Here is a 23820-nt window from a genome sequence, read left to right on the forward strand (position 1 = left end):
TACCCTATACAATATTACCAGTAAGGTTCCACAGCTAAGCGCCCTCCGAAGACACCCCTCTTAATATCAAACAGACCATTACAATGTGTGTACCTGGATCTTTGCGGTCCATTAACACCGGATAGTGCATACAAATATATACTAGTCACTGTTGATTCTTGCTCCAGATTTGTGTGGGTGTGGCCACAATGCTTGGCTGACGCTCGGACTGTTATTAAAGATTTGCGAGTCTTTGTCGGTACATATGCAGTTGCGGCATTCCATTCAGACCAGGGCCCTGCTTTTGCCTCAAGGGCATTCAGGGACACCATGGCTTTGTTGGGGGTCCAGCTCCAGTACTCGTCTCCATTTCATCCCGAAGGAAATTCTGTTGTCGGCGATTAAACCGCCATTTAAAGCAATCCTTAACAGCCAGAGTCTTAGGTACAGGTCGTAGTTGGCTAACCCACCTGTATGGCGCTCAGAGAGCACTCAATAACCTACCTAGAAGGGCCTTGGGGGGTTGTACTTCATATGAGCGCCTGTTCGGAACATAAATGTTTGGGCAGATAGATCAGGAAAATCTGAAAAAGGCATTAGCTGTTGTGGATAATGGAATTCACACCTAGTCCGACCGGATATATACAATTAACAACATTGTTTCTTCTGCTATAGACATTATACGATCTGATATGTCTTCTTTATGTCAGGGACAGAGTCAGACCAGGTCCATTATGCAGTTGGATTGGACGCTTCAGACACTGAAGGCGGGTCTCGTTCCGTGGCAGCACTTCAGTGCCAGGGAAATATTTTTTTCTTTGATTTAATGCGACAACAACAACTAATGGCTAAGAAGGAGGCGACTTACGTCATGCTCAACATTGAAAAGTTAGAAAGATTGCCTTTTACCGTGGCCGAGATTCCCTCAGCAGAGTGGTTGATACACGGGGTTAATAATCTTCCTATTTCTACATTACAATTCACTTCTTGATTGAAACATGTTCCGGTAGGCAGATACGAATAGTTGGGAGATAGTTACATTCATGAGGTGTGGGAGCTTCCCTTCTTGTACAAATGCCTCAATGGCATGAAAGAGGTCTTTCTTAGCGGCAGTGAATGCGAGACTTCAGTCAGCCATTCGATGATTTGTAAGCAGCTGTCCTTGCATGGGGCGTGTAATGCCTCGGTTGCGAACTTGGCTTGTTATCTGAAGGGAGTTCCAGTTCCCTTGATTAAACGCACGTTCCAGGTGCTTTCAAACGGCAGCTACGTCCTCCTCAAAAGTGAAGACTGTTGTGGCATGCGGGCCAGAATAGTTTATGTTGTTTCGGTCACTAAGGTCCTTACATGCTGAGGGAACGTGTTGTTTCCCCCCACCAAAATTAGGGAGGTAGCAGATATTTGGCCTCACATTGCTACTTCCAAGGTGAATTTTGACAAGTTAAGTAGACTAAAGGCTTTATTGTTTCAGAAGCATGTGGCCCTTCCATCTGCACGCGAGACCTACGCCCTTCAGGTGGTGAGCTCATCAGCGGAAATACACTTCCTGTTAAATACAAACTTTCCGAGACAATTTGGTGAACTCGTGGGACGTATATTTAATGTGTCCAGCACAGCTGGATTAGCTCATTTCTTCAAAGCTGTTGGTATTGGTTTTGTTCACACCTTTTCCTCCATATTCGGTTTAATACCTTCGGCTATTCATTCAATTTTCAAAAGCATTTTTGGGGGATTTCTGATAACTTTGGCTTCATTAGCCGGCATTTTGCTGTTGCTGTTGTTTTTCCGCAATGGCTGTCCCGCCGCAACAAGGACGAATGTGGGCGCTCCCATCAGCGTAGCTGTGTCGTGATCGCATGATGCAGCTCTTTGGAGCGACACTCCTGGAACATTTGGAGTGTGACTGGTCTCTGTCATTCAGACCGGTTTTGGATTGTGTGCAGCCCGTGTTTCGGTGCCGTTGGTGCTCTTTTGAACATGTACTGGATGTCTGTCTCTCACAGCAACGCCCCTCAGTGGCTGATGCTGATGTGTTGATGTTCTCGATGAGGGTCCATTACCAGACATGCGTGCTTCGGCTGCGTTTGCTTAGAGAAGCTGATTACGAGCTACCCTTCCTGGAGGAAGTTGATATTAACTCGTTCGTAGGGACTACTCGGGATGCCGCCTTGGTTGATACTGGGGCTCTGGAACACACCAGCTCCTTGGTTGTTTTTGGCGTGGATTTACCGGTTTTGTCATCTTCTGAGGTGGCAAATCTCCTGCTTTCCATGACTAATGCTTGATTTGGACTTATCCTAAATTGACACTTTCCTTTGAATTCGGCATTTGGCCGCATGCTCATTTTAAAATTTTAAATTAGTATGCTTGTGTGTCCTCATAACTTGTTAAAATTGAATAGGGTTTTAAATATATTTTTAGCTTAGGGCATTTTAGCTTCGGCTTAAACCACTTTCTACCGACAAGGGGAGGGTGTAGTGTAGCCATTTTTAATATAACTCCATGCATGTTCGTTTAACATATTAGGCCGCTGTGCAATTTGCCCTAGATACATTTTATTCAGCCTCGTACTGTTATTTTACAATAACCAGTTTTACGGTCTTGTTTTTGTTTCCTTCTATCACACTGTTTAGCTTAGTTCAGCACTGTGTTCTCAAATAATGCATTCTTGATCGCCCTGTGCTTTAGTCAAGGCTACAGTCTGGTACATTGCCGGTAAACGTGGTAGAAGTTTAGTCTCCGGTATTCATAGAAAATACACATCCTTACATAGGGACATTTTCTTAGAACATCTGCGTGTTAGTTATAAAAACACTTCTCAGTCCTAGTACACGTCAGGGAGATTCCGGCCAGGAACCTACAACTAGATGCTGACTGCCCGTTGCAGATGCTGATGCAGATTACAGACCTTTGCTCAGGTATGAGGGTTGATGTCCTCCCGGGGGAACCTGAAAGACAGGCTTAGAGCTTCACATGCTGTGCTCAGAATATAACTTAGAGAGAACATAATCTAGTGGCACTATGATAGCCTTATTCTTGTGCTTCACTCTCATTGTTACTATTTTAATCCTACTGTGTTGTGTAGTTCTGGTTATTGCAGCTCACGCTTTGCTATCTAAAATGCAGTAGTTTTATTAAACCAATCTTTAAAACTTAAACTGCCTTTGTCATTTCTATGTGAGACCGCATTGTGTGTGAGAGAACCGGTTGTGACCTGAGTGACCACGATTTCCCTGGGAAGTGCTAAGATGTCATGCGCTTGGCTGCCCAATTGTCTCTTCCCTTCGGGAGAGATGAGGCACTGCTAGTTAGCCGGAGCAAAACCCGGATTTAGAGTGACAAGGGTCCTTCACCGTGGGTCAAACATAGTCCCCCACCCTGTGAACGATCTTACCACTCAAAATCCAGTAGTCTCATTAGGATAATGAGAGCCTACGCGACATGATGTGCTTGGACAATGTGACATTAGTGATGCTGGCCACACATGACAGAGATACACCTTACCCACAACAGTATATTTAATTTGTAAGCATTTAAAGTGCAAACACTCATGCATCTTTGTGTACTTGAGGTGCACATGCCAAATTCTCTAATGTTCATGCACCCAAACTGACATTCCAAAATCCACCTGGCCCCCCCTAAACGCAGCCCTCATTGGCAAGCTGTGCTAATTACCACTGCCACAAGGTCAGTCTACATAACCCCTATCCTAATCAACCCAAATGACGTCCTGTTGAGGCCAGAATCTTAATCGACGTGCCTGTATAGCTCACAAGGTCATATGTGAGAGAGTTACTAGCTACTTGGTACACTAACTAGTCATCTCAGATGGTTTCCGCTCATACGGATGTACATAAGCTCCTTTTAAAGAAAGGCATCTTTACCAAAAAAAAAACAAGAACTTTGAAGTAGTCCTTATTATATGCTCCATATTTCCCATATGCAGCTCCATCCCTCCAGCAATAATGGTGAATTCCGATTAAAACTTCAAAAAAGATCTTGAAAATCTACTTTTCCATTGATACTTCCAAATATAACCAAAACTATTGTAGGTGACATTATGTGATAAAGCCTGGAATGGACACAAAGAATACTGCACTAGAGTTCAGGTTCACCAACGATCTGGATCCTAATAATGGCGAATGCTGAATCTAACCCTAGTCCTGCTATAAAAGTATGCAGGCAATTTATTTGATTTTGCTCCCTGTCCTACATATCCTTTCTGCTATTGAGGACTATGGCCCTCAATATGACATCGGCGGTCTTTTTTCAAGACTGCCAAAGCCGCTGCCACCAACAGACCGCCATATTTGCACTTGCTTTGGATTTCCGCCATTTATGGGTGGAAATCAATCCCCGTCGGGCTAGCCGACAAAGGAAGGCAGACGCCACCGCCGCCAGCACCGACATGCCAATAGGGCATAATACGTGCATAATACGGTGCAGCAGTGTCTTGTATAGCGGTGCAGTGCTAGCGGTGTCAGACGCCAAGACCCATCCCCTCCTGGATGACCACCTTGCCGAAACAGGTAAGTGGACTGTCTGTAAGGGAGGGGGGTGTTGGGTGCATGTGTGTGGTATGTGCGTGTATATGTGCATGAGGGCATGTGTGTATGTATGTGTGCGTGGAGGATGTGCGTGTGTTCGAATGGAAGCCAAGGTGAGGGGGTTGTTGGGGTGTGAGTGCAAATGTGTTTGTATGCAGAGGGGTCAGGGTATCTCTCTGAGTGCACGTATGTGTGCGAATGGGGTGTTTGTGTGCAAGTGTATGTGTGCAAATGGGGGTGTCTGTGTCCAACAGTGCGGATGAGGAGGGGTGTGTGCAAGAGTGCGGTTGGGGGTGTGTGCAAGAGTGTAGATGAGGGGGAGGAGTGTGTGAATGTATACGTGTGTGGAGGGGTGTGAATTATTGCAGAGGGGGTGCATATGTGTGAGTGCGAGTGGGAGTGTGTGTGTGTATGTCAGTGTGAGAGCGGGCGGGGTGGTTGTATGGATGTGTGCGGTTGGGCAGGGGGCTGTTTGCAAGAGTGTGGATGGGTGGAGGGGTGTTTGCAAGTGTGTGCACCGGTGTCTGCATGTGTGTGGATGTGTGGAGGTGCATGTGCCAGTGACAGGAATGGGGATTCCTGTCACTGGGTGCGTTAGCGCCAGGCTTTTTGTGGCGGGCAACTGCCGCGAAAAGCCTGGCGGTATGCTGCCTCCTAATACAGTCAGCGGTCTTAGGCCTGAAGCCGGCCCGGAGGAGGTTACCGCCTACCGCCTATCACCTTGGTGAAATGACACTGGCGGGCCGGACAGCATTGTGGCAGTTTAGCTACGGCCAAACCTGCCTACTTGTGTTGCGGCAGTCTTTACTTCCGGTTCCACAGCGGTAAGACCGCCACACCCGTAATGAGGACCTATATGTTACATTGATGGTAACCAGTTTCATCATTTATGTTCTCGCACCCATTTACTGCAGAAAGTATAGAATTATTACGTAATGTTGTTTTGCTTTTAAATATTTAACTGCAATAGCTTTTACTTTGTGTCAAGAATGACCGCCCCAGTGATTCTGCTTTGTGAAAAAAAAATAGGAAACATAAATACAAGTTTTGTCTCACTTTTATTTGCTGCTCACAAAAAAAGCTTAAAATATAAAAACAGGATTTTGAACATTTAAACAGCACGTACACTTCATTTTCACAATTCAACACTTATGCTTCACTCCTGTACGGACTGCAAATTGTTCATCCCAAAATGGGGCTCATCCCTATTAGGTTAAGGATCACTAAATATAACAGGAGTAGAAAACCCTGGAACACATTTCCCCAAATACCTAAGACTAGACTAAAAAATTAACCAGTTTGAAGGGTAACCTAAAATGAAACCTGATTGTGTAGCAGACAGAAGTAGCGTAATGACTTCAGCTGCCCCATCACGGAATAATTCCATATGAATTGCTCTCAGCCTTTCCCTCCAGAACTGTTTTGTTCTATATAAAGTTGCACATCCTGTTATTGTCTTCTGTGAACCTGAAACTCATGTTACCTGTGTTAAAAATTGAGTCGTTAGTTGGCAGACATGTGCACCCTGTCCAAGTAAGGACCACAATCGTAGTCGTAGTGAGTCAGATACACAACCCAAATTAACCTGTGCTCACCCTCTGGTAGCTTGGCACAGAGCAGTCAGGTTTAACTTAAGGAGCAATGTGTAAAATATCTGTGCAATACTTAAACTACAGTAACTGAGTGAAAACACCACAAAATGACTCCACGGCAGTTTAGAAACAATGGAAAATATTTACCTGAGCAAAGCAAGACCAAAACGACAAAAATCCAATAAGTAGAAGGCAAAATATGAGTTGTTAAAGAATAAACTGCAATGTGTGCTTAAAAGTCAGTAGCATAAAAAGGGTTAATTCAGGTCACACTAGACTGGGCTAAATCAAAGGTTCAAGCAGACTGGGATGGAGGGGAGGTCGGCTACAAGACCCACATAGGACCAGCTGAAAACATTGCCTTGGATGAAGCAAGCATCAAAGAGTTAGAAGCGAGTAGATGCGTTTTCATGGAGCCTCACAGTTGCGTTGATGCATCATCATCGAGCCATGCAGTGATGTCCTTGAATCAGCACTGCATTGTGGTTAAACCTCTCAATCAAGTCCTGTGCCATCATCAAAAAGGCAATGTGGCAGTGGCACAATGGTCTTGATGTGTCCCTTTTTGAAGACAACAGCTGCAGAACCCACTTCTGAGGCCTTGGCATGGGTTGGTACCTCAGGCAAGGGAGGACTCACAGCTGGCAGAGTCCAGCAGCTGAAGCAAAGTTGAAGAAAGTCTTTGATGGCCTTGAGACTTCAAGGAAGGGGGCAAGCCAGAGAGCTCTTAGAGAAACCTGGGTTCAAGGATGTGGAGAGCAGGTCCAGTCCTTCTCACTCCCATGCAAGAAGCAGCAGGCAGCATGCCAACACAGTAAATCAGGTAACAAAGTTGCAGTCCATCATGCAGCAAAACAATCTAGCAAGCAGCAGGTCAACACAGCAAAACAGACAGTAAGTGGCAGCACCTCCTACAGAACAGCATCTCTTCTTCCAGGCAGAATGTCCTTGGTCCCATCATAGTTCTGATTTTGTGGGGTTTGAGGTCTAGTACTTATACCCACTTGTGCCTTTGAAGTAGGAGAGACTTCAAAGAGAGGCCTTTAAAGTGCACAAGATCCCAGCCCTTCCTTCCATTTCTCCAGACACTGTACAGGGGGCTATGCAGGGCTTTGTGCGGGCAGGCGCAAAGCCCTACTCAGGTGTGTCAGCTCCTCCCTCCCATCTAGCCCAGGAGACCCATCAGCCTGGTGATGGGCCATGAGGATGCAAATGTCACATCCCAGACCTTTTGTGTGTGACTTTCTAGAGGGAATGCTCAAAGCCTAGCTGTCACCCACCTCAGACTTGATTAAAGAGACAGGAAGAGACACATAATGGTTAATGTTAGAATGTGTTCTTTGGTTGGCAGTCAGGTTACCTCCTGTATAAGCAAGGACTCTTACTCTAGTCAGGGTAAGTCAAACACAATCCACATTTTCCTGTGCCCCCCGTCTGGTAGCTTGGCACTGATCAGTCAGGCTTATCTTAGAAGGCCGTGTGTAAAGTAATTGTGCAATAAATCATGCAATAACATAGTATAACACCACAAAAATACACCACACAGGTTTAGAAACATATATAGAATATTTATCTGAGTAGATTAAGGTCAAAACGATCAAGATTTAATAAATACAAGTTGAGATATCACTTTTGTACTGATAAATAGAATCTTTAGTTCTTATAAAGCAATAAGTGTCTCTTGCAAGCACAAAATACATGGTTTGCCTCTAAATTACCCGCACAGGACGGCAGAGGAGGAGATGAGTGGAAAACGGGTAGGTGTGCGCACACAGACGATGCGTCAATGTTTTTCCACGGAGCAAGAGCTTTGCGTCGATTTCCGACGCGCAGGTTTGGATCCTCCTTCGGTTGCGGGGTATGTGGACGCCCCGTGGACGATGCGGAGAAATCCTGGGTGTGCAGGACAAACTCACAAGAGCTGCGTCTATCCGGTGGGCGATGCGGGAAAATTTCTGTTGCATGGCAGGCACTGCATCGATTCCTCTCTCAGGATTTTACCGCAGATTCATAGTCAGGCTGTGTCGTTCCGGCTCGGCGATGCATCGATCCGGTGGGCCGTGCGCCGAAGTTCTGGTGGAAACACTGGCGCTGCCCCGATCTCTACTTGGGGAGCTGGGCGTTGTTGTTCTACTTCAGCGATGCAGTGGTTGTCTCACCGCAGGGCAGACTGTGCATTGATTCTGGCAGGTTGTGCGTCGATTTTAGTCGCACAAGGAGATTTAGGGCCTCATTTCAACCTCGGGGGTCGTTAAGCAAGACCGCTGAGGTACCGCCGTGCTGAAGACCGCCAGTGCAGGCGTTTTTCCACACAGTGTATCATGACTGCTGGCAGCCCTCCCCCTTTTTCGGACAGAGAGCTGCCAGCAGCCATACTGGCGGTCGGCGGGGAAGTGGAGGCTGCTCCACCTCCACCGCCACATCATCAGAACACCGTCCACCGAATCACGTCCCATGATTCGGTGTGGCGTGTTCTGGTCACGGGGAGCTGGTGGCGGAGCAGCCCCCATGGCTGCCTTTCCCTCCAGGAGGTTCACCGGACCAGGTAAGGTGATCGTCCGTTAGGGGAGGTGGGTGAGGGGTGTTGTGTGTTGTGTGCGTGCATGGGGGTGTGCATGTGAGTGTGTAGAGGGGGTGTGTGAGTGCATGTATGCATGCAGGGGGTGTTGTGTGTTTGGAAAATCTGTGCGTGTCTGTCTGTGTGTTTCTCTGTGTGTATGTCTGTGTGTATGTGTGCGTGTATGTGGAGTTGGAGTGTAAGTGTGCCAGTAGGGGGGGTTTCAATGTTGGGGGAGGTGGGGAGAGGGGTCCTACCACCTTTGGGGGATTGTAGGGGGGTTGTGGGTTTGGGGGGAGAACTCAGGGTAGGGGGAGGGGGATGGGGGAGACCCCTATCAGTGCCAGGGAACGAATTCCCTGGCACTGATAGTGCCTACCACCATGGATTTCGTGGCGGTACAGCACCCTACGAAATCCATGGCGGTATGCGGGTCGTGGAGAAGTGGCGCTTTTGCACGGCGGTCACCACCATGCTTGTAATTCCATTTTTTTACTGCCGGCTTGTTTGCGGTATTACCGCCACTTCTCCACCGACGGCCAGGGTTGTAATGAGGGCCTAAGTCTTTTGGGCCCTGAGACTTCAGGAAACAGGAAGTAAGCTCAATCCAAGCCCTTGGAGAGCACTTCTCAGCAGTGCCAGAGGGCAGCAAGGCAGCACGGCAACAGCAAGGCAGCAGTCCCTTACAGCAAAGCAGTCAGTTGAGTCCTTTGGGCAGCCAGGCAGCTCCTCTTAGCAGGTTGCAGGTTCTGGTTCAGAGTTTCTTTCCAAGGAGGTATCTTGTTGTAGGAAAGTACCATCTTGCCTGGCATGTTACCCCCATTTTTATTTGTGTGTCAGTTTGTTTTTGCCTGTCTCACTGGGATCCTGCTAGCCAGGACCCCAGTGCTCATAGTTTATGGTCTAAATGTGTTCCCTGTGTGGTGCCTAACTGTGTCACTGAGGCTCTGCTAACCAGGGCCTCAGTGTTTATGCTCTCTCTGCTTTTTAAATTGCCACTGCAGGCTAGTGACCATTTTCACCAATTCTGATTGGCACACTGGAACACCCTTATAATTCCCTAGTATATGATACCTAAGTACCCAGGGTATTGGGGTTCCAGGAGATCCCTATGTGCTGCAGCATTTCTTCTGCCACCCATAGGGAGCTCAGACAATTCTTACACAGGACTGCCATTGCAGCCTGAGTGAAATAACGTCCACGTTATTTCACAGCCATTTTACACTGTACTTCAGTAACTTATAAGTCACCTATATGTCTAACCCTCACTTAGTGAAGGTTAGGTGCAAAGTTACTAGGTGTGAGGGCACCCTGGCACTAGCCAAGGTACCCCCACATTGTTCAGGGCAATTTCCCCAGAATTTGTGAGTGCGGGGACACCATTAAACGTGTGCACTACACATAGGTAAACACCTATATTTAGCTTCACAATGGTAACTCAGAATATGGCCATGTAACATGTCTAAAATCATGGAATTGTCCCCCCATGCCAAATCTGGTATTGGAGTGCCAATCCTATGCATCCCCGGGGCTCCAGCATGGACCCCGGGTACTGCCAAACTAGCTCTCTAGGGTTTTCACTGCAGCTACCGCTGCTGCCAACCCACAAACAGGTTTCAGCCCTACTGGGGTCTGGGCAATCCAGTCCCAGGAAGGCAGAACAGATAATTTCCTCCTCTGAGAGAGGGTGTTACACAGGAGATTGGCCTGGCTTATAGTGGGCACCTGATGGTACTTACACCTTGTGCCAGGTCCAGTAATCCCTTATTAGTGGATTAGTAGTGTTCTAGCAGCTTAGGTTGATAGAGGTAGCTATAGCAGAGCAGCTTAGGCTGAACTAGGAGACATGCAAAGCTCCTACTATACAACTTATATCATATAGTACTATATCATAACAAACAGAATACTCAGAGTTACTAAAAATAAAGGTACTTTATTTTGGTGACAATATGCCAAAAATATCTCAGAGGATATACTCACTTAGGAGGTAATTAAAATACACAAAATAGACACACAAACCAAAATCAGGCAAGTAAACAGTTAGAAAAGTAGTGCAAACACTGTAGAATACAATAGGATGCAATAGCATACAATAGACCTAGGGGCAACACAAACCATATACTCCAAAAGTGGAATGCGAACCATGAATGGACCCCAGGCCTTTTGTAGTGAGTAGAGGGTCGCTGGTAGTGTAAGAAAACACTAAGGGTGTCCGAGATACCCCACACCAGGACCCTGAAAAGTAGGAGTAAAGCGACCCTACTTCCCCAGAAACACAATAACGTTGTGATAGAAGATTCTGCAAAGACAACAACTGACTGCAAAGCACTGAAGATGGATTCCTGGACCTGAGGACCTGTAAAGGAAGGGGACCAAGTCCAAGAGTCACGCAAGTGTCCGGGGGGTGCAGGAGTCCACTAAACCCTGGATGAAGGTACAAAAGGGCTGCCTCCGGGTGGAAGAAGCTGAAGATTCTGCAACAACGGAAGATGCCAGGAACTTCTCCTTTGCACAGAAGATGTCTCATGATGTGCTGAAGGATGCAGAGCTGTTTCCACGCAGAAAGGCCGCAAACAAGCCTTGTTAGCTGCAAAGGTTGCAGTTGAAGAAAAGGGGTGCTTCCTGGGCCCAGGGAGGACCAGGAGGTTGCCCCTTGGAGGAGGAGACAGAGGGGGCGCTCAGCTGCAGAGAGAGCCCATGCAGAAGCAGGCAGCACCCGCAGAAGCACTTGAACAGGCATTCAAGATATCTGAGCACAGCAGTCATCTCAACACTACAAAGGAGGGTCCCACGAAATCAGTGGTCAACTCAGTGAGTTGAGCAATGCAGGACGGAGTGCTGGGGACCTGGGCTATTCTGTGCATGAAGGATTCCTTGCAAAAGTGCATAGAAGCCCTAGCAGCTGCAGTTCACGTAGTACACAAGATTACTGTCTGGCGTGGGGAGGCAAGGACTTACCTACACCAAATTTGAAAAGAGTGACCACTGGACTGTCAAGGTCACTTAGATCCAGCTCCTGTATTCCAGGGACGACGCTCATTGAGATGAAAGGGGACCCAGAGGACCGTGAAGCAGAAGTTTGGTGCCTGCGAAAGCAGGGGGAAGATTCCATCGACCCACAGGAGATTTCTTCTTGGCTTCCAGTGCAGGGTGAAGGCAGACAGCCCACAGAGCATGCACCACCAGGAAACAGTCAAGAAAGCCGGCAGGATTAGGCACTACAATGTTGCTGGTAGTCATCTTGCTACTTTGTTGTGGTTTTGCAGGCGTCCTGGAGTTCTCAGCGGTCGATCCTTGGCAGAAGTTGAAGAGAGAGATGCAGAGGAACTCTGGTGAGCTCTTGCATTCGTTATCCGACGGGAAACCCACAGGAGAGAGCCTAAATAGCCCTCAGAGGAGGATTGGCCACTTAACCAGGTAAGCAGCTATCAGGAGCGCTCCATTGTGCCCTCACACCTCTGCATTCAAGATGGCAGAGGTCTGGGACGCACTGGAGGAGCTCTTGGCACCACCCCTGGGGTGGTGATGGACAGGAAATTGAGTGGTCACTCCCCTTTCCTTTGTTCAGTTTTGCACCAGAGCAGGGGCCGGGGGATCCCTGAACAGGTGTAGACTGGCTTATGCAAGGAGGGCACCATCTGTGCCCTTCAAAGCATTTCCAGAGGCTGGGGGAGGCTACTCCTCCCCAGCCCTCAACACCTGTTTCCAAAAGGAGAGGGTATAACACCCTGCTCTCAGAGGAAATGCTTTGTTCTGCCTTCCTGGGAAAGAGCTGCTCAGACCCCGTTAGGGCAGAACCCTGTCTATGAGGTGGCAGCAGCTGTAGCTGCTGTGCAAGCCTCAGAAAGCTGGTTTGTCAGTACTGGAGGTCCATGGTGGAGCCCCCAGGATGCATTGAATTGTCTCCCCAATACCAGGTTTGGCATGGGGGGACAATTCCATGATCTTAGACATGTTACATGGCCATATTCAGAGTTACCATTGTGAAGCTACATATAGGTATTGACCTATATGTAGTGCACGCCTGTAATGGCGTCCCCGCACTCACAAAGTCCCGGGACATGGCCCTGAACTATGTGGGGGCACCTTTGCTATTGCAAGGGTGCCCTCATCCTTAGTAACTTTGCACCTAACCTTCAGCAAGTGAAGGTTAGGCATATAGGTGATTTATAAGTAACTTAAGTGCAGTGAAAATGGCTGTGAAATAGTGTGTGCACTATTTCACGCAAGCTGCAATGGCAGTCCTGTGGAAGGGTTTGTCTGAGCTCCTCATGGGTGGCAAAAGAAATGCTGCAGCCCATAAGGATCTCCTGGAACCACAATGCCCTGGGTACCTAGGTACCATATACTAGGGACTTATAAGGGGGGTCCAGTATGCCAATTGAAATTGGTAAATGAAGTCACTAGCCTACAGTGGCAAATTTAAAAGCAGAGAGAGCATACGCACTGAGGTTCTGATTAGCAGAGCCTCAGTGACACAGTCAAGCACTATACAGACACACACATTAGGCCATAAACTATGAGCACTGGGGCCCTGACCAGCAGGATCCCAGTGAGACAGGCAAAAACATACTGACATGCAGGTAAAGATGGGGGTAACATGCCAAGGAAGATGGTACTTTCCTACAGTCAGGCCTGCCTGTGGCCCTGGACTGGATCGCCTCCTTCCTCGCAAACCGCTCCCAAAGAGTCTACCTCCCTCCGTTTCGCTCAGAACCCACTGAGATCATCTGCGGCGTACCTCAAGGCTCATCACTCAGCCCGACACTCTTCAATGTCTACATGAGCCCCCTCGCCAACATCGTACGCAAGCACGACATCATCATCACCTCCTACGCCGACGACACCCAACTTATACTCTCCCTCACCAAGGACCCTACCAGTGCCAAGACCAACCTACAAGAGGGTATGAAGGACGTCGCAGATTGGATGAGGCTCAGCCGCCTAAAGCTGAACTCTGAAAAAACGGAAGTCCTCATCCTCGGCAACACCCCGTCCGCCTGGGACGACTCCTGGTGGCCCACGGCCCTCGGCACCGCACTGACCCCCGCAGACCACGCCCGCAACCTCGGCTTCATCTTGGACCCTCTTCTCACCATGACCAAGCAAGTCAACACCGTGTCCTCCGCCTGCTTCCTCACCCTCCGCATGCTCCGCAAGATCTTCCGCTGGATCCCCGCCGACACCAGAAAAACCGTGACCCACGCCCTCGTCACGAGCCGCCTGGACTACGGCAACACCCTCTACGCTGGGACCACAGCCAAACTCCAAAATCGCCTACAACGCATTCAAAACGCCTCGGCCCGCCTCATCCTCGACGTACCCCGCAGCAGCCACATCTCCGCACACCTGAGACACCTGCATTGGCTCCCAGTCAGCAAAAGGATCACCTTCCGACTTCTCACCCACGCACACAAAGCCCTCCACGACAAGGGACCGGAATACCTTAACAGACGCCTCAACTTCTACGTCCCCACCCGCCCCCTCCGCTCCTCTGGCCTCGCACTCGCCGCCGTCCCTCGCATCCGACGCTCCACAGCGGGTGGGAGATCTTTCTCCTTCCTGGCGGCCAAGACCTGGAACTCCCTCCCCACCAGCCTCAGGACCACCCAGGACCACTCCGCTTTCCGGAGACTCCTAAAGACCTGGCTGTTCGAGCAGCGATAACCACCCCCTTTGTCCCTAGCGCCTTGAGACCCGCACGGGTGAGTAGCGCGCTTTATAAATGCTAATGATTTGATTTGATTTGATTTGTTGCAGGGCCTAAAGCACATCCTTGAGGTAGAGCAGATGTTCCTCCCAGCTAGAACTATAGATGGCAATGTCATCTAGGTAGGCTGCGCAGAAGACATCCTTGCCAGCTAGGACCCCATAAACCAACCGTTGGAAGGTAGAGGAGGCATTTTTCAATCCAAAGGGCATTACTTTGAACTGGTAAAGGCCCTCAGGCGTAGAAAAAGAGGATCTCTCTTGAGCCCCTTCAGTCAAGGCGATCTGCCAGTACCCTGATGTGAGGTCAAAGGTACTAAAGAACTTGGCAGCGCCTAGCCTGTCTACGAGCTCATCAGCTAGGGGAATGGGGTGAGGATCTGTCTTTGTGACAGTGTTGAGACCCCGGTAGCCCACGCAGAACCTGACTTCTGGCTTTGCACCAGGACAGCAGCCTTCGGAACCAACGCCACTGGGCTGGACCATGGACTGCTGGACTTCTCTATCTCCCCAAGAGCCAGCATCTTGGCAACTTCATCCTTCATGCTGGACCTCACCTTATCTGACACCCTGTACATTTTATTCTCTACAGGTGTACTGTCTGCTGTGTCAATAACGTGGACACACAAGTGTGTGAGCCCAGGCGTGAGGGAGAACAGGGAGGAGAACTGCTCCTACAACTCCTAGCAGTCTCCTCTCTGATGTACAGTCAGGGAGTCAAAGAGATTAACAATCTCCACTGACCCATCACCTTCCTTGGCAGAGAGGACGTTGGGGTGAGGCTCAGTCTCCTCTTCCATTCCCTTATCTGTCACTATAAGCAAGCTGACCTCAGACCTCTAAAAATGAGGCTTCAGTCTGTTGTAGTGGAGTACACTTAGAGCAGGGGTTCCCAACCTGTGGGCCGGGGAACCCTGGGGGTCCGCAAAGCCTCCTCAGGGGGTCCGCAGCTGCTTAAAACATTTAATAATATTAGGTCCCAGCTATCAGTAATGACTCCTCGGGGGTCCCCTTGTTCCAATAATGATTCATTGGGGGTCCGGGCTCCAGTATTGATAAAATGGGGGTCCACAGAAGTCAAAAGGTTGGGAACCACTGACTTAGAGGGTTTCTCGGGGTCTTGAGGTCCACTAGGTAAGTGGCCTCCACATTTTGCTCCTTGATTTCAAATGGGCCAGTCCAGCAGTCTTGGAGAGCTCTAGGCTCTACTGGTTCCATTACCCATACTTTGGCTCCAGGTGAGAATTTTACCAGGGTGGCCTTCTGGTCATACCATTCCTTCATCACCTCTTGACTGGCCTCGAGGTTGCTCTTGGCCTGTTTCGAGAAACGCTGCATCTGGTTGCTGAGGGCCAGCATGTAACTGACTACATCCTGTGGGGGGGAGGGTTCCTGGGAGCTTTCTCCCACCCATCCTTGACTATGCTTAATGGTCCCCTGACAGGGTATCCATAGAGAAGTTCAAAGGTGCTAAACCCAACCCCTTTCTGGGGCACCTCCCTATAAGCAAAGAGAAGGCATGGCAAGAGGATGTCCCACTTACGCCTAATGGCGTCAGGCAGGCCAGTGACCGTGCCTTTCACGGTCTTGTTGAACCTTTCAACAAGCCCAAGGGGTGGTAAACTGATAGGTTACCCCACATTCATCCCACATGGACTTCATGTACGCTGTCATGACGTTTGTGCCTCTGTCAGACACAACCTCCTTTGGGAACCCCACATGGGCAATTATCCCCATTAGAGCTCTGGTCACCACCAGTGCAGTCACTGTTCTTAGAGGGATTGCCTCTGGACAGCGGGTGGCATGGTCCACCAAAACCAGGATAAACCTATTGCCTAGGGTGGTTTTTGGATCCAGGGGACCAATGACGTTGATGTCCACGCTTTCAAATGGGGTGGCAACGACGGGGAATGGAATCAGGGGGGGCTTTAGCCTTTTCCATGTCTTCCAACTAGCCTGGCAGGTTGGGCAAGACCTACAAAAAGCATCTGAGACTATCCTAAATTCGTGGCCAATAAAAGAGGGTGACAAGCCTGCCAAAGGTCTTGTCTTGTCCCAAATGTCCCGCCAGGGGGATGTCATGAGCTAGGCCCAGTAGGAAGGCCCAGTAACACTGGGGACCACCAGCACACGTGCTGTCCCTGCAGCCACTACTTAGGCTCACTGTAGAGGCAATCATTCTCCAAATATATGTGGTGATCACCAGAGGCTTCACTTGCTGCTTAGGCTGAGGCCTGTTGCCTCAGACCCTCAAGAGTGGGGCCCTCTTTCTGCGCTTGGCAGAATTCCTCCCTGGTTGGCACACCCTCTACTTACCAGCCAGCAAGCTCAGGCAGGTTATCCATGGCGGCAATGTCTTCCCCAGTTGGCTCAGGGTCCTCCTCTTCTGGGGCCCGTCAACCAGTGCAGGAGACTCTGGGGACGGTTTCCCGTGCCCATTGCCCTTCTTCTGTGCAGCTGTCTGGGCCATTGTTCCAGGCTCCAGACGACCTTGACTCTCTTCCTGGGCAGCCATCGACCGTGTGGTCATGCAGACCCATTCAGGCAAACCTAACATCCCCAGGTGGGACCTGAGCTCCACCTCCTTCCAGGTAGCATTCTAAAGGTCATCTAACAGACAATCTACAGGCATGGCAGGACTCACAGCTACTTTTAGAGTACCAGAGATCCCACTCACTCAAAGGGAACCAGAGCTACCAGTAGGAGGCTCTTGCGATTGTCAGTGACTATGACCTGGTGGAATGTATTGGGGATGACCTGCTCTGCTGATACCAGCTGACCCCTGACAGTTGTCATACTGGCTCCTGTATCACGCAGAGCCTCCACCCTTTGCCCATTAATGGTGACCTACTGTCTATACTTGGAAGTATTGGCAGGCATGTGGGTTTTTGGCACCATTTCCCCATCTCCCAGGGATGCTAGTGATACCTCTATCTGTTCCCTAAAGCTAACAGGGACTATCCCCCCCCAAGTGCTACACTAGCCAACTCAGGTGTCTGCCCTCCAGTGGTGGGCTGTGCCCTCTTCGGACACTGGGGGTTCCCCTTGGAGTGTCCATGCCTGAAGCACTCTAAGCATTTGGTTATAAACTTCCCTTTCTTTTTTATCAAAGTACCCTGACTTCTTCTCAGATTCAAGTGATGATTGCTTACCACCCCCCTCCCTGGGGAATTGTTTTGGGGGCCTTTTGAGAACTCATTTTTAAGTTTTCCTCCCCCCTCTTTCTTCTGGTGGGAACCCTGACCACCTTTATGGGTGTCCCCCCCAGGTACCTTTTTGGACACTCTGGTTCTAACCCAGAGGTCTACCTCCTCAGCAAGCTTTCTAGGATCAGTCAGCTTACTGTCAACTAGGTGCTGGCGCAACTCTGTAAAGCAAACACTGAACATATGCTCTTTTGGGATCAAATTATATGACCCCAACTAGTCATCTACTTTACTGCCCTGCACCCATCCATTCAGTGCCTTACTGGAGAAATCAAAAAAGTCTACCCAGATCTGTATGGAGAGTTTGGTGCTGTCCCTGAACCTCTGATGGTACTTCTCAGAAGGCAGCCCAAACTTGGCAAGTAAAGCGGGTTTAATGGGTGCATATGTGGTTGGATCCCTTGGGTCCAATGCAAGGAGTGTGTCCCTCCCCACAACTGATACATACCACCACAAGGCTGCTCCCATTGCTCTTCAGAAACCCCATGAGCCCTTAGTGCAACTTTATAAGCAGCCAACCACTTATCAATGTCATCTCCCAACACATAACTTGGCACCACATTTTTGGGTATACGAAACTTCTTTTTTCCAGCAGGTCCTGCATGTTTGCTGCCACCATCACTGCTGGACTCGGACTGCCTCACCTTGATCTCCAACTTTGTGAGACTCAGTTCATGAGCCATAAGAATTTTCTTCTCAGCCAAAGCCCTTTCAGCCTCAGCTTGTTTGGCCTCTCTCTCAGCCTTCCTCTCTTCTGCCTCCATGTTTAACTTTGCCATCTTCAAATGGAATTCTCTCTCCTCCCTCCTTTTCTCTGCGGTCAGCCAATGGCTAGAGACACTGTTCCCTGGTATACCAAGGGGCACAATTCCAGGGGTAACATCCCTCACTGCTGGTGACAAATCCTCTGGGGGCCATCCTCTGGCTCCTCCTCCTCATCATTCTCCTGTGTACAGGCTTCTGCCCAGGCCCTCAGCGCCCTTTGGTATTCCTTCTTTCTGGAGGAACCCTGGGTAGGTACTCTCATCCCCTTGCAGAACCCCTTCAGCTGGTTAACAGTGTATGTCTCCAGCTTGGCTAGGTCAGTCTCTTCAGCTCCTGCTTGAGACCCTGCCAGAGACATGTTTGAGATTGTAGAAAAAGATTTTGAAAAATCAAGTTGACCTTCAACTGTGGGTAGGTAGTGTACACGTAGCTTTTGTATGTTACTGCATAAATACAAGTCCTATCCCATCCCTGCCACCAATATTAGAAATGGGGACTTTTACCCCCCGACCAAGCAAGGACACTTACTCTAGTCACACACAATCCAAATTATCCTGTGCCCACCCTCTGGTAGCGTGGCACTGAGCAGTCAGGCTTAGAACACAATGTGTAAAGTATTTGTGCAATAAATCATGCAGTAACATAGTATAACACCACAAAAATACACCGTAGAGGTTTAGAAAAATATAGAATATTTATCTGAGTAAATTGAGGTCAAATGATCAAGATTTGATAAATACAAATTAAGATATTACTTTTGTGATAAATAGAGTCTTTAGTTCTTAAAGAGAAATGTCTCTCTTGCAAGCACAAAGTTCCTGGTTTGCGTCTAAATCATCTGCACAGGACCGCAGAGGAGGAGATGCGTGGAAAACAGGGAGGTGTGCGTCGGTTTCTCCGGGCGCACACAGAGATGCGTCGATGTTTGTCCACACAGCAACGGCTTTGCGTTGATTTCCTGTGCGCAGGCTTGGATCCTCTTGGGTTGCGGGGTATATGGATGCCCCAGGGATGATGTGGAGAAATCCTGGGCGAGCAAAAGCTGCATTGATCTGGCAGCGATGCAGGGAAATTTCTGTCACACGGCAGGCGCTGCATCGATTCATCTAGCAGGAAGTCAGGCTGCGTTGTTCCGGCTTGGTGATGCGTCGATCCAGTGGGCCGTGAGTCGAAGTTCTGGTCAAAACGCTGGTGCTGTTTCGATCTCTACTCGGGGAGCCAGGCTGTTTCATTCCGGTTCGTTAATGCGGTGGTTTGCTCACCGCAGGGCAGGCTTTTCGTCGATTTTCACTGCAGTTATTTGCAGAGATTAAGGGGGTCATTCTGACCCTGGCGGTAAAATCCGCCAGGGCCAACGACGCGGGAGCACCGCCAACAGGCTGGCGGTGCTCCCTTGGGCATTCTGACCGCGGCGGTACAGCCGCGGTCAGAAACGGAAAACCGACGGTGTACCACCGGTTTTCCGCTGCCCTGGGGAATCCTCCATGGCGGCGCAGCTTGCTGCGCCGCCATGGGGATTCCGACCCCCATACCGCCATCCTGTTCCTGGCGGTTTTGGCCACCAGGAACAGGATGGCGGTATGGGATGTCGTGGGGCCCCTGGAGGCCCCTGCAGTGCCCATGCCAATGGCATGGGCACTGCAGGGGCCCCCGTAACAGGGCCCCACCAAGATTTTCCGTGTCTGCCATGCAGACACTGAAAATCGCAACTGCACCTGCACCCGTCGCACCCCTTCCACTCCGCCGGCTCCATTCGGAGCCGGCATCCTCATGGAAGGGTGTTTCCTGCTGGGCTGGCGGGCGGCCTTCTGGCGGTCGCCCGCCAGCCCAGCGGGAAACCCAGAATACCCGCGGCGGTCTTTTGACCGCGCAGCGGTATTCTGGCGGATCCAGCCAGGCCGGCGGCTTCCGCCGCCGGCCGGGGTCAGAATGACCCCCTAAGTCTTTTTGGCCCAGAGACTTCAGGAAACAGGAGGCAAGCTCAATCCAAGCCCTTGGAGAGCACTTCTCAGCAGAGCCATAGGGAAGAAATGCAGCAGGGCAACAGCAAGGCATCAGTCCTTTACAGCAAAGTAGTCAGGTGAGTCCTTTGGGTAGCCAGGCAGCTTCTCCTAGAAGATTGCAGGTTCTGGTTCAGAGTTTCTTTCCCAGGAGGTATCTTGTCAAGAAGTGTCTGAGTTGGTAGGATTTATATACCCAAATGTGCCTTTGAAGTGGAAGACTTCAAGAGTGGCTTAGAAGTGCGCAAGGTCCCCTTTCAGTTCCATCCTGTCTGCCAGGATCCCAGTAGGGGGTTTGCCAGTGCATGGTGTGAGGGCAGACCACTGTCCTTTGACATGTAAGAGTCCATCCCTCCACCCTCCCAGCCCAGGAAGACCCATTCAGTACGCAGATGTGTGCAGGTGTGACTGAGCATCCTGTGTTTGTCTGAGTAAAATGCACAAGGGAACTGTCAACTTAATCCAGCCAGATGTGGATTGGGAGGCACAGAAGCATTTACGTGCAGAGGAACGCTCACTTTCTAAAGGTGGCATTTCTAAAACAGCAATATTAAATGCAACTTCACCAGTCAGCAGGATTTTGTATTACCATTCTAGCCATACTAAATATGACCTTGTTACTCCTTTCAGATCAGAATCTACCACTCAAACAGTATATGAGGGTAGCCTTAATGGTAGCCTATGAAAGGAGCAGGCCGCACAGCAGTGTAAGATGAATTTTAGGATTTTTACACTACCAGGACATATGAACTACACAGGTACATGTCCTATTTTTTACCCACACAGCACCCTGCCCTAGGGGTTACCTAGGGCCTACCTTAGGGGTGACGTATATGTAGAAAAAGGGTAGTTTAAGGCTTGGCAAGTACTTTTAAATGCCAAGTCGAATTGGCTGTGAAACTGCACACACAGGCCTTGCAATGGCAGACCTGAGACATGGTGAAGGGGCTACTTATGTGGGTGGCAGAAGCAGTGCTGCAGGCCCACTAGTAGCATTTAATCTGCAGGCCCTGGGGACATGTAGTGCACTTTACCTGGGACTTATAAGTCAATTAAATAAGCCATTGGGGTATGAGCCAATGTCACCATGTTTTAAGGGATAGTACATATGCACTTTAGTACTGGTTAACAGTGGTAAAGTGTGCAGAGGCCTAAGACCAGCAAAAACAGTGTCAAAAAGTGGAGGGAGGCAGGCAAAAAGTTGAAGGTGACCACCATAAGGCTGTCAGGTCTAAAAGTTAAATTAAGAAAATACAAACTTTCTGAAGGTTCCACAATCAGTGCTGCGGGTCCAATAGCAGCATTTATCTTACAGGCCCTGGACATGTTGTGCACTTTACTAGGGACTTACAAGTAAATTAATTATGCCACTTGTGGATAAGCCAATCTGACCATGTTTTAGAGTACAGAGTGCCTGCACTTTAGCACTGGTCGTCAAGCGTAAAGTGTACTGAATCCTAAAGCCAGCAAAAATGAAGTCAGAAAACAGGAGGTCATGAGGCAAAAAGTGAGAGGAAACCACACCAAGGATGCCAGGTCTAGCACTGTATTTCTACGAGTCTGTATAATATCTCTTTGACAGAGACTTGTTATCTGATTTAACCTGTTACATTGTTTGCTGTGCCTAGAACCTGAGCCCTCACATTTGTCTGCACTTTACAAATAATACACTTTTCAATAAAGCGCAAAGTTGGTATTTCATGGCGTAATTTCTATAACAACTTCTTTGTACTGTATTTGCATATCTGTTGTTTGATTTTTCAGTGTTGTCACGTAACCTTATTATTTTTTCTATTTGTTGCAGAACTTTCTCAATACAGCAGATGTGATTGTGAAGAACCAAGACATATGGACATCTGTGAATGAAGCACGGAGGATTGAGGGCGGCTCTAGGCTGCTTGAGTCCACAGAGACATTTTCAAAAGGGCTTCAGATAAACAAAAGCATCACACGAAAGACAGAGACCATCATTTTGAAAGGCATCGTTGTCACTAATAAGACTGACAGCTATAAAGAAGGCTTTGCTTTTGGAACTACAACAGGGCAAGTGGCCATTCCTAACGAGACCCTGGCGAGTATTCGTAGCTCCAGTTTGATCACCATTGCTTATTCATCATTGAGTAACATTTTGACAGGAAACCTGAATCAGTCTGTGAATGGGTTGGTGATGTCAACAGTTGTGAGAGACCAGAACGGCACCAATTCAAGGGAAGATTTTAAGATATCAATGACGTTTAAGAAAATCAACAGCTCGCTATCAAACGCCTCCTGCGTCTTCTGGATGTTCAATGCCAACGGATCAGGCGAGTGGGACACCTCGGGCTGCAGAGCCGCTGAGGAAGAAGACCAAGTCCTTTGTACTTGTGATCACTTGACTGCATTCTCAATATTAATGTCGTCCTCACCATCTGGAGGCAATATAACAGAGGAAGAAAAACAGAAGCGGGCCACCTTGGAGTACATCACTTACATTGGTGTGGGCATTTCCATTGGAAGCTTATTTCTTTGCCTCATAATTGAGGCATTGGTTTGGAAATCTGTTACCAAAAATAAAACCTCCTACATGCGGCATGTGTGCTTCGTGAACATCGCTGTATCACTTCTGATTGCTGATATTTGGTTCATCATTGGAGCAAGCCTCACACCTCAGGTGTCCAGTCACACTTACACCAATGCTACATCAAGCACAACACAAGCTTGTGATGCTGCTACATTTTTTATCCACTTTTTCTACCTTGCACTGTTTTTTTGGATGCTCACCATGGGCCTCATTCTCTTTTATAGCCTGGTTTTTGTTTTTAATGATATGAGTAAGACAACTATGTTAGCCAGAGCACTTTCCTTGGGCTACGGATGCCCCCTCCTCATAACAGTTGTTACTGTAGCTGCTACAAGGCCACAGAACTATTACAGAGAAGGCAATAGCTGTTGGCTTAACATCATGAATACCAGGGCATTCCTTGCATTTGTCATACCCGCCTTAACCATTGTTGCTGTCAATTTCATCATACTCGCTGTGGTCATCATAATACTACTGAGACCTTCTGTTGGAGATAAGCCAAAAAAAGAAGAGAGGAGCATGCTGGTCAAGATTGCTAAAAGCGTCGCCATCTTAACACCACTGCTAGGCCTGACCTGGGGATTTGGAATAGGAACATTGATAACAAATGACTATGCGCTCAACGTAATATTTTCGCTTCTGAATTCGCTGCAGGTTAGTATATATAATGTCTTGCCAATTGGTTAAAATTTAGAGTTATACATTGAGTATAATTCTTTGGTTTGCAAATATGATGACACCCTCTGAAAAAATGCTAAAATAATGGCCTGACCTCGCTGAAATCATCAGATAAAGCATCAGCCATTGTGTAACTGAAACCAACCTTTTGCATATTTTTTAAATTTCCCAGTTACATGCGTGAGAAGCGCGGGTAATTTTCTTTGCATTTTATAATTTGTTGTCCT

At 48.7% G+C, this 23820-nt stretch overlaps 1 protein-coding gene across 5 annotated transcripts in view; it reads left to right on the plus strand.

Moving 5' to 3' along the window:
- Positions 1-23820, plus strand: part of LOC138296693 (adhesion G protein-coupled receptor F5-like) — a 912996-nt gene that overhangs the window by 775306 nt on the left and 113870 nt on the right. For all 5 annotated transcript variants that reach the window (XM_069236060.1, XM_069236064.1, XM_069236063.1 and 2 more), the window contains one exon: positions 22160-23569. In XM_069236060.1, coding sequence (XP_069092161.1) covers positions 22160-23569 — 1410 coding nt within the window. The remainder of the gene's footprint in view (positions 1-22159; positions 23570-23820) is intronic.

The sequence above is a fragment of the Pleurodeles waltl genome, chromosome 5 (assembly GCF_031143425.1).
Source record: "Pleurodeles waltl isolate 20211129_DDA chromosome 5, aPleWal1.hap1.20221129, whole genome shotgun sequence".
In the NCBI taxonomy this organism is placed as follows: domain Eukaryota; kingdom Metazoa; phylum Chordata; class Amphibia; order Caudata; family Salamandridae; genus Pleurodeles; species Pleurodeles waltl.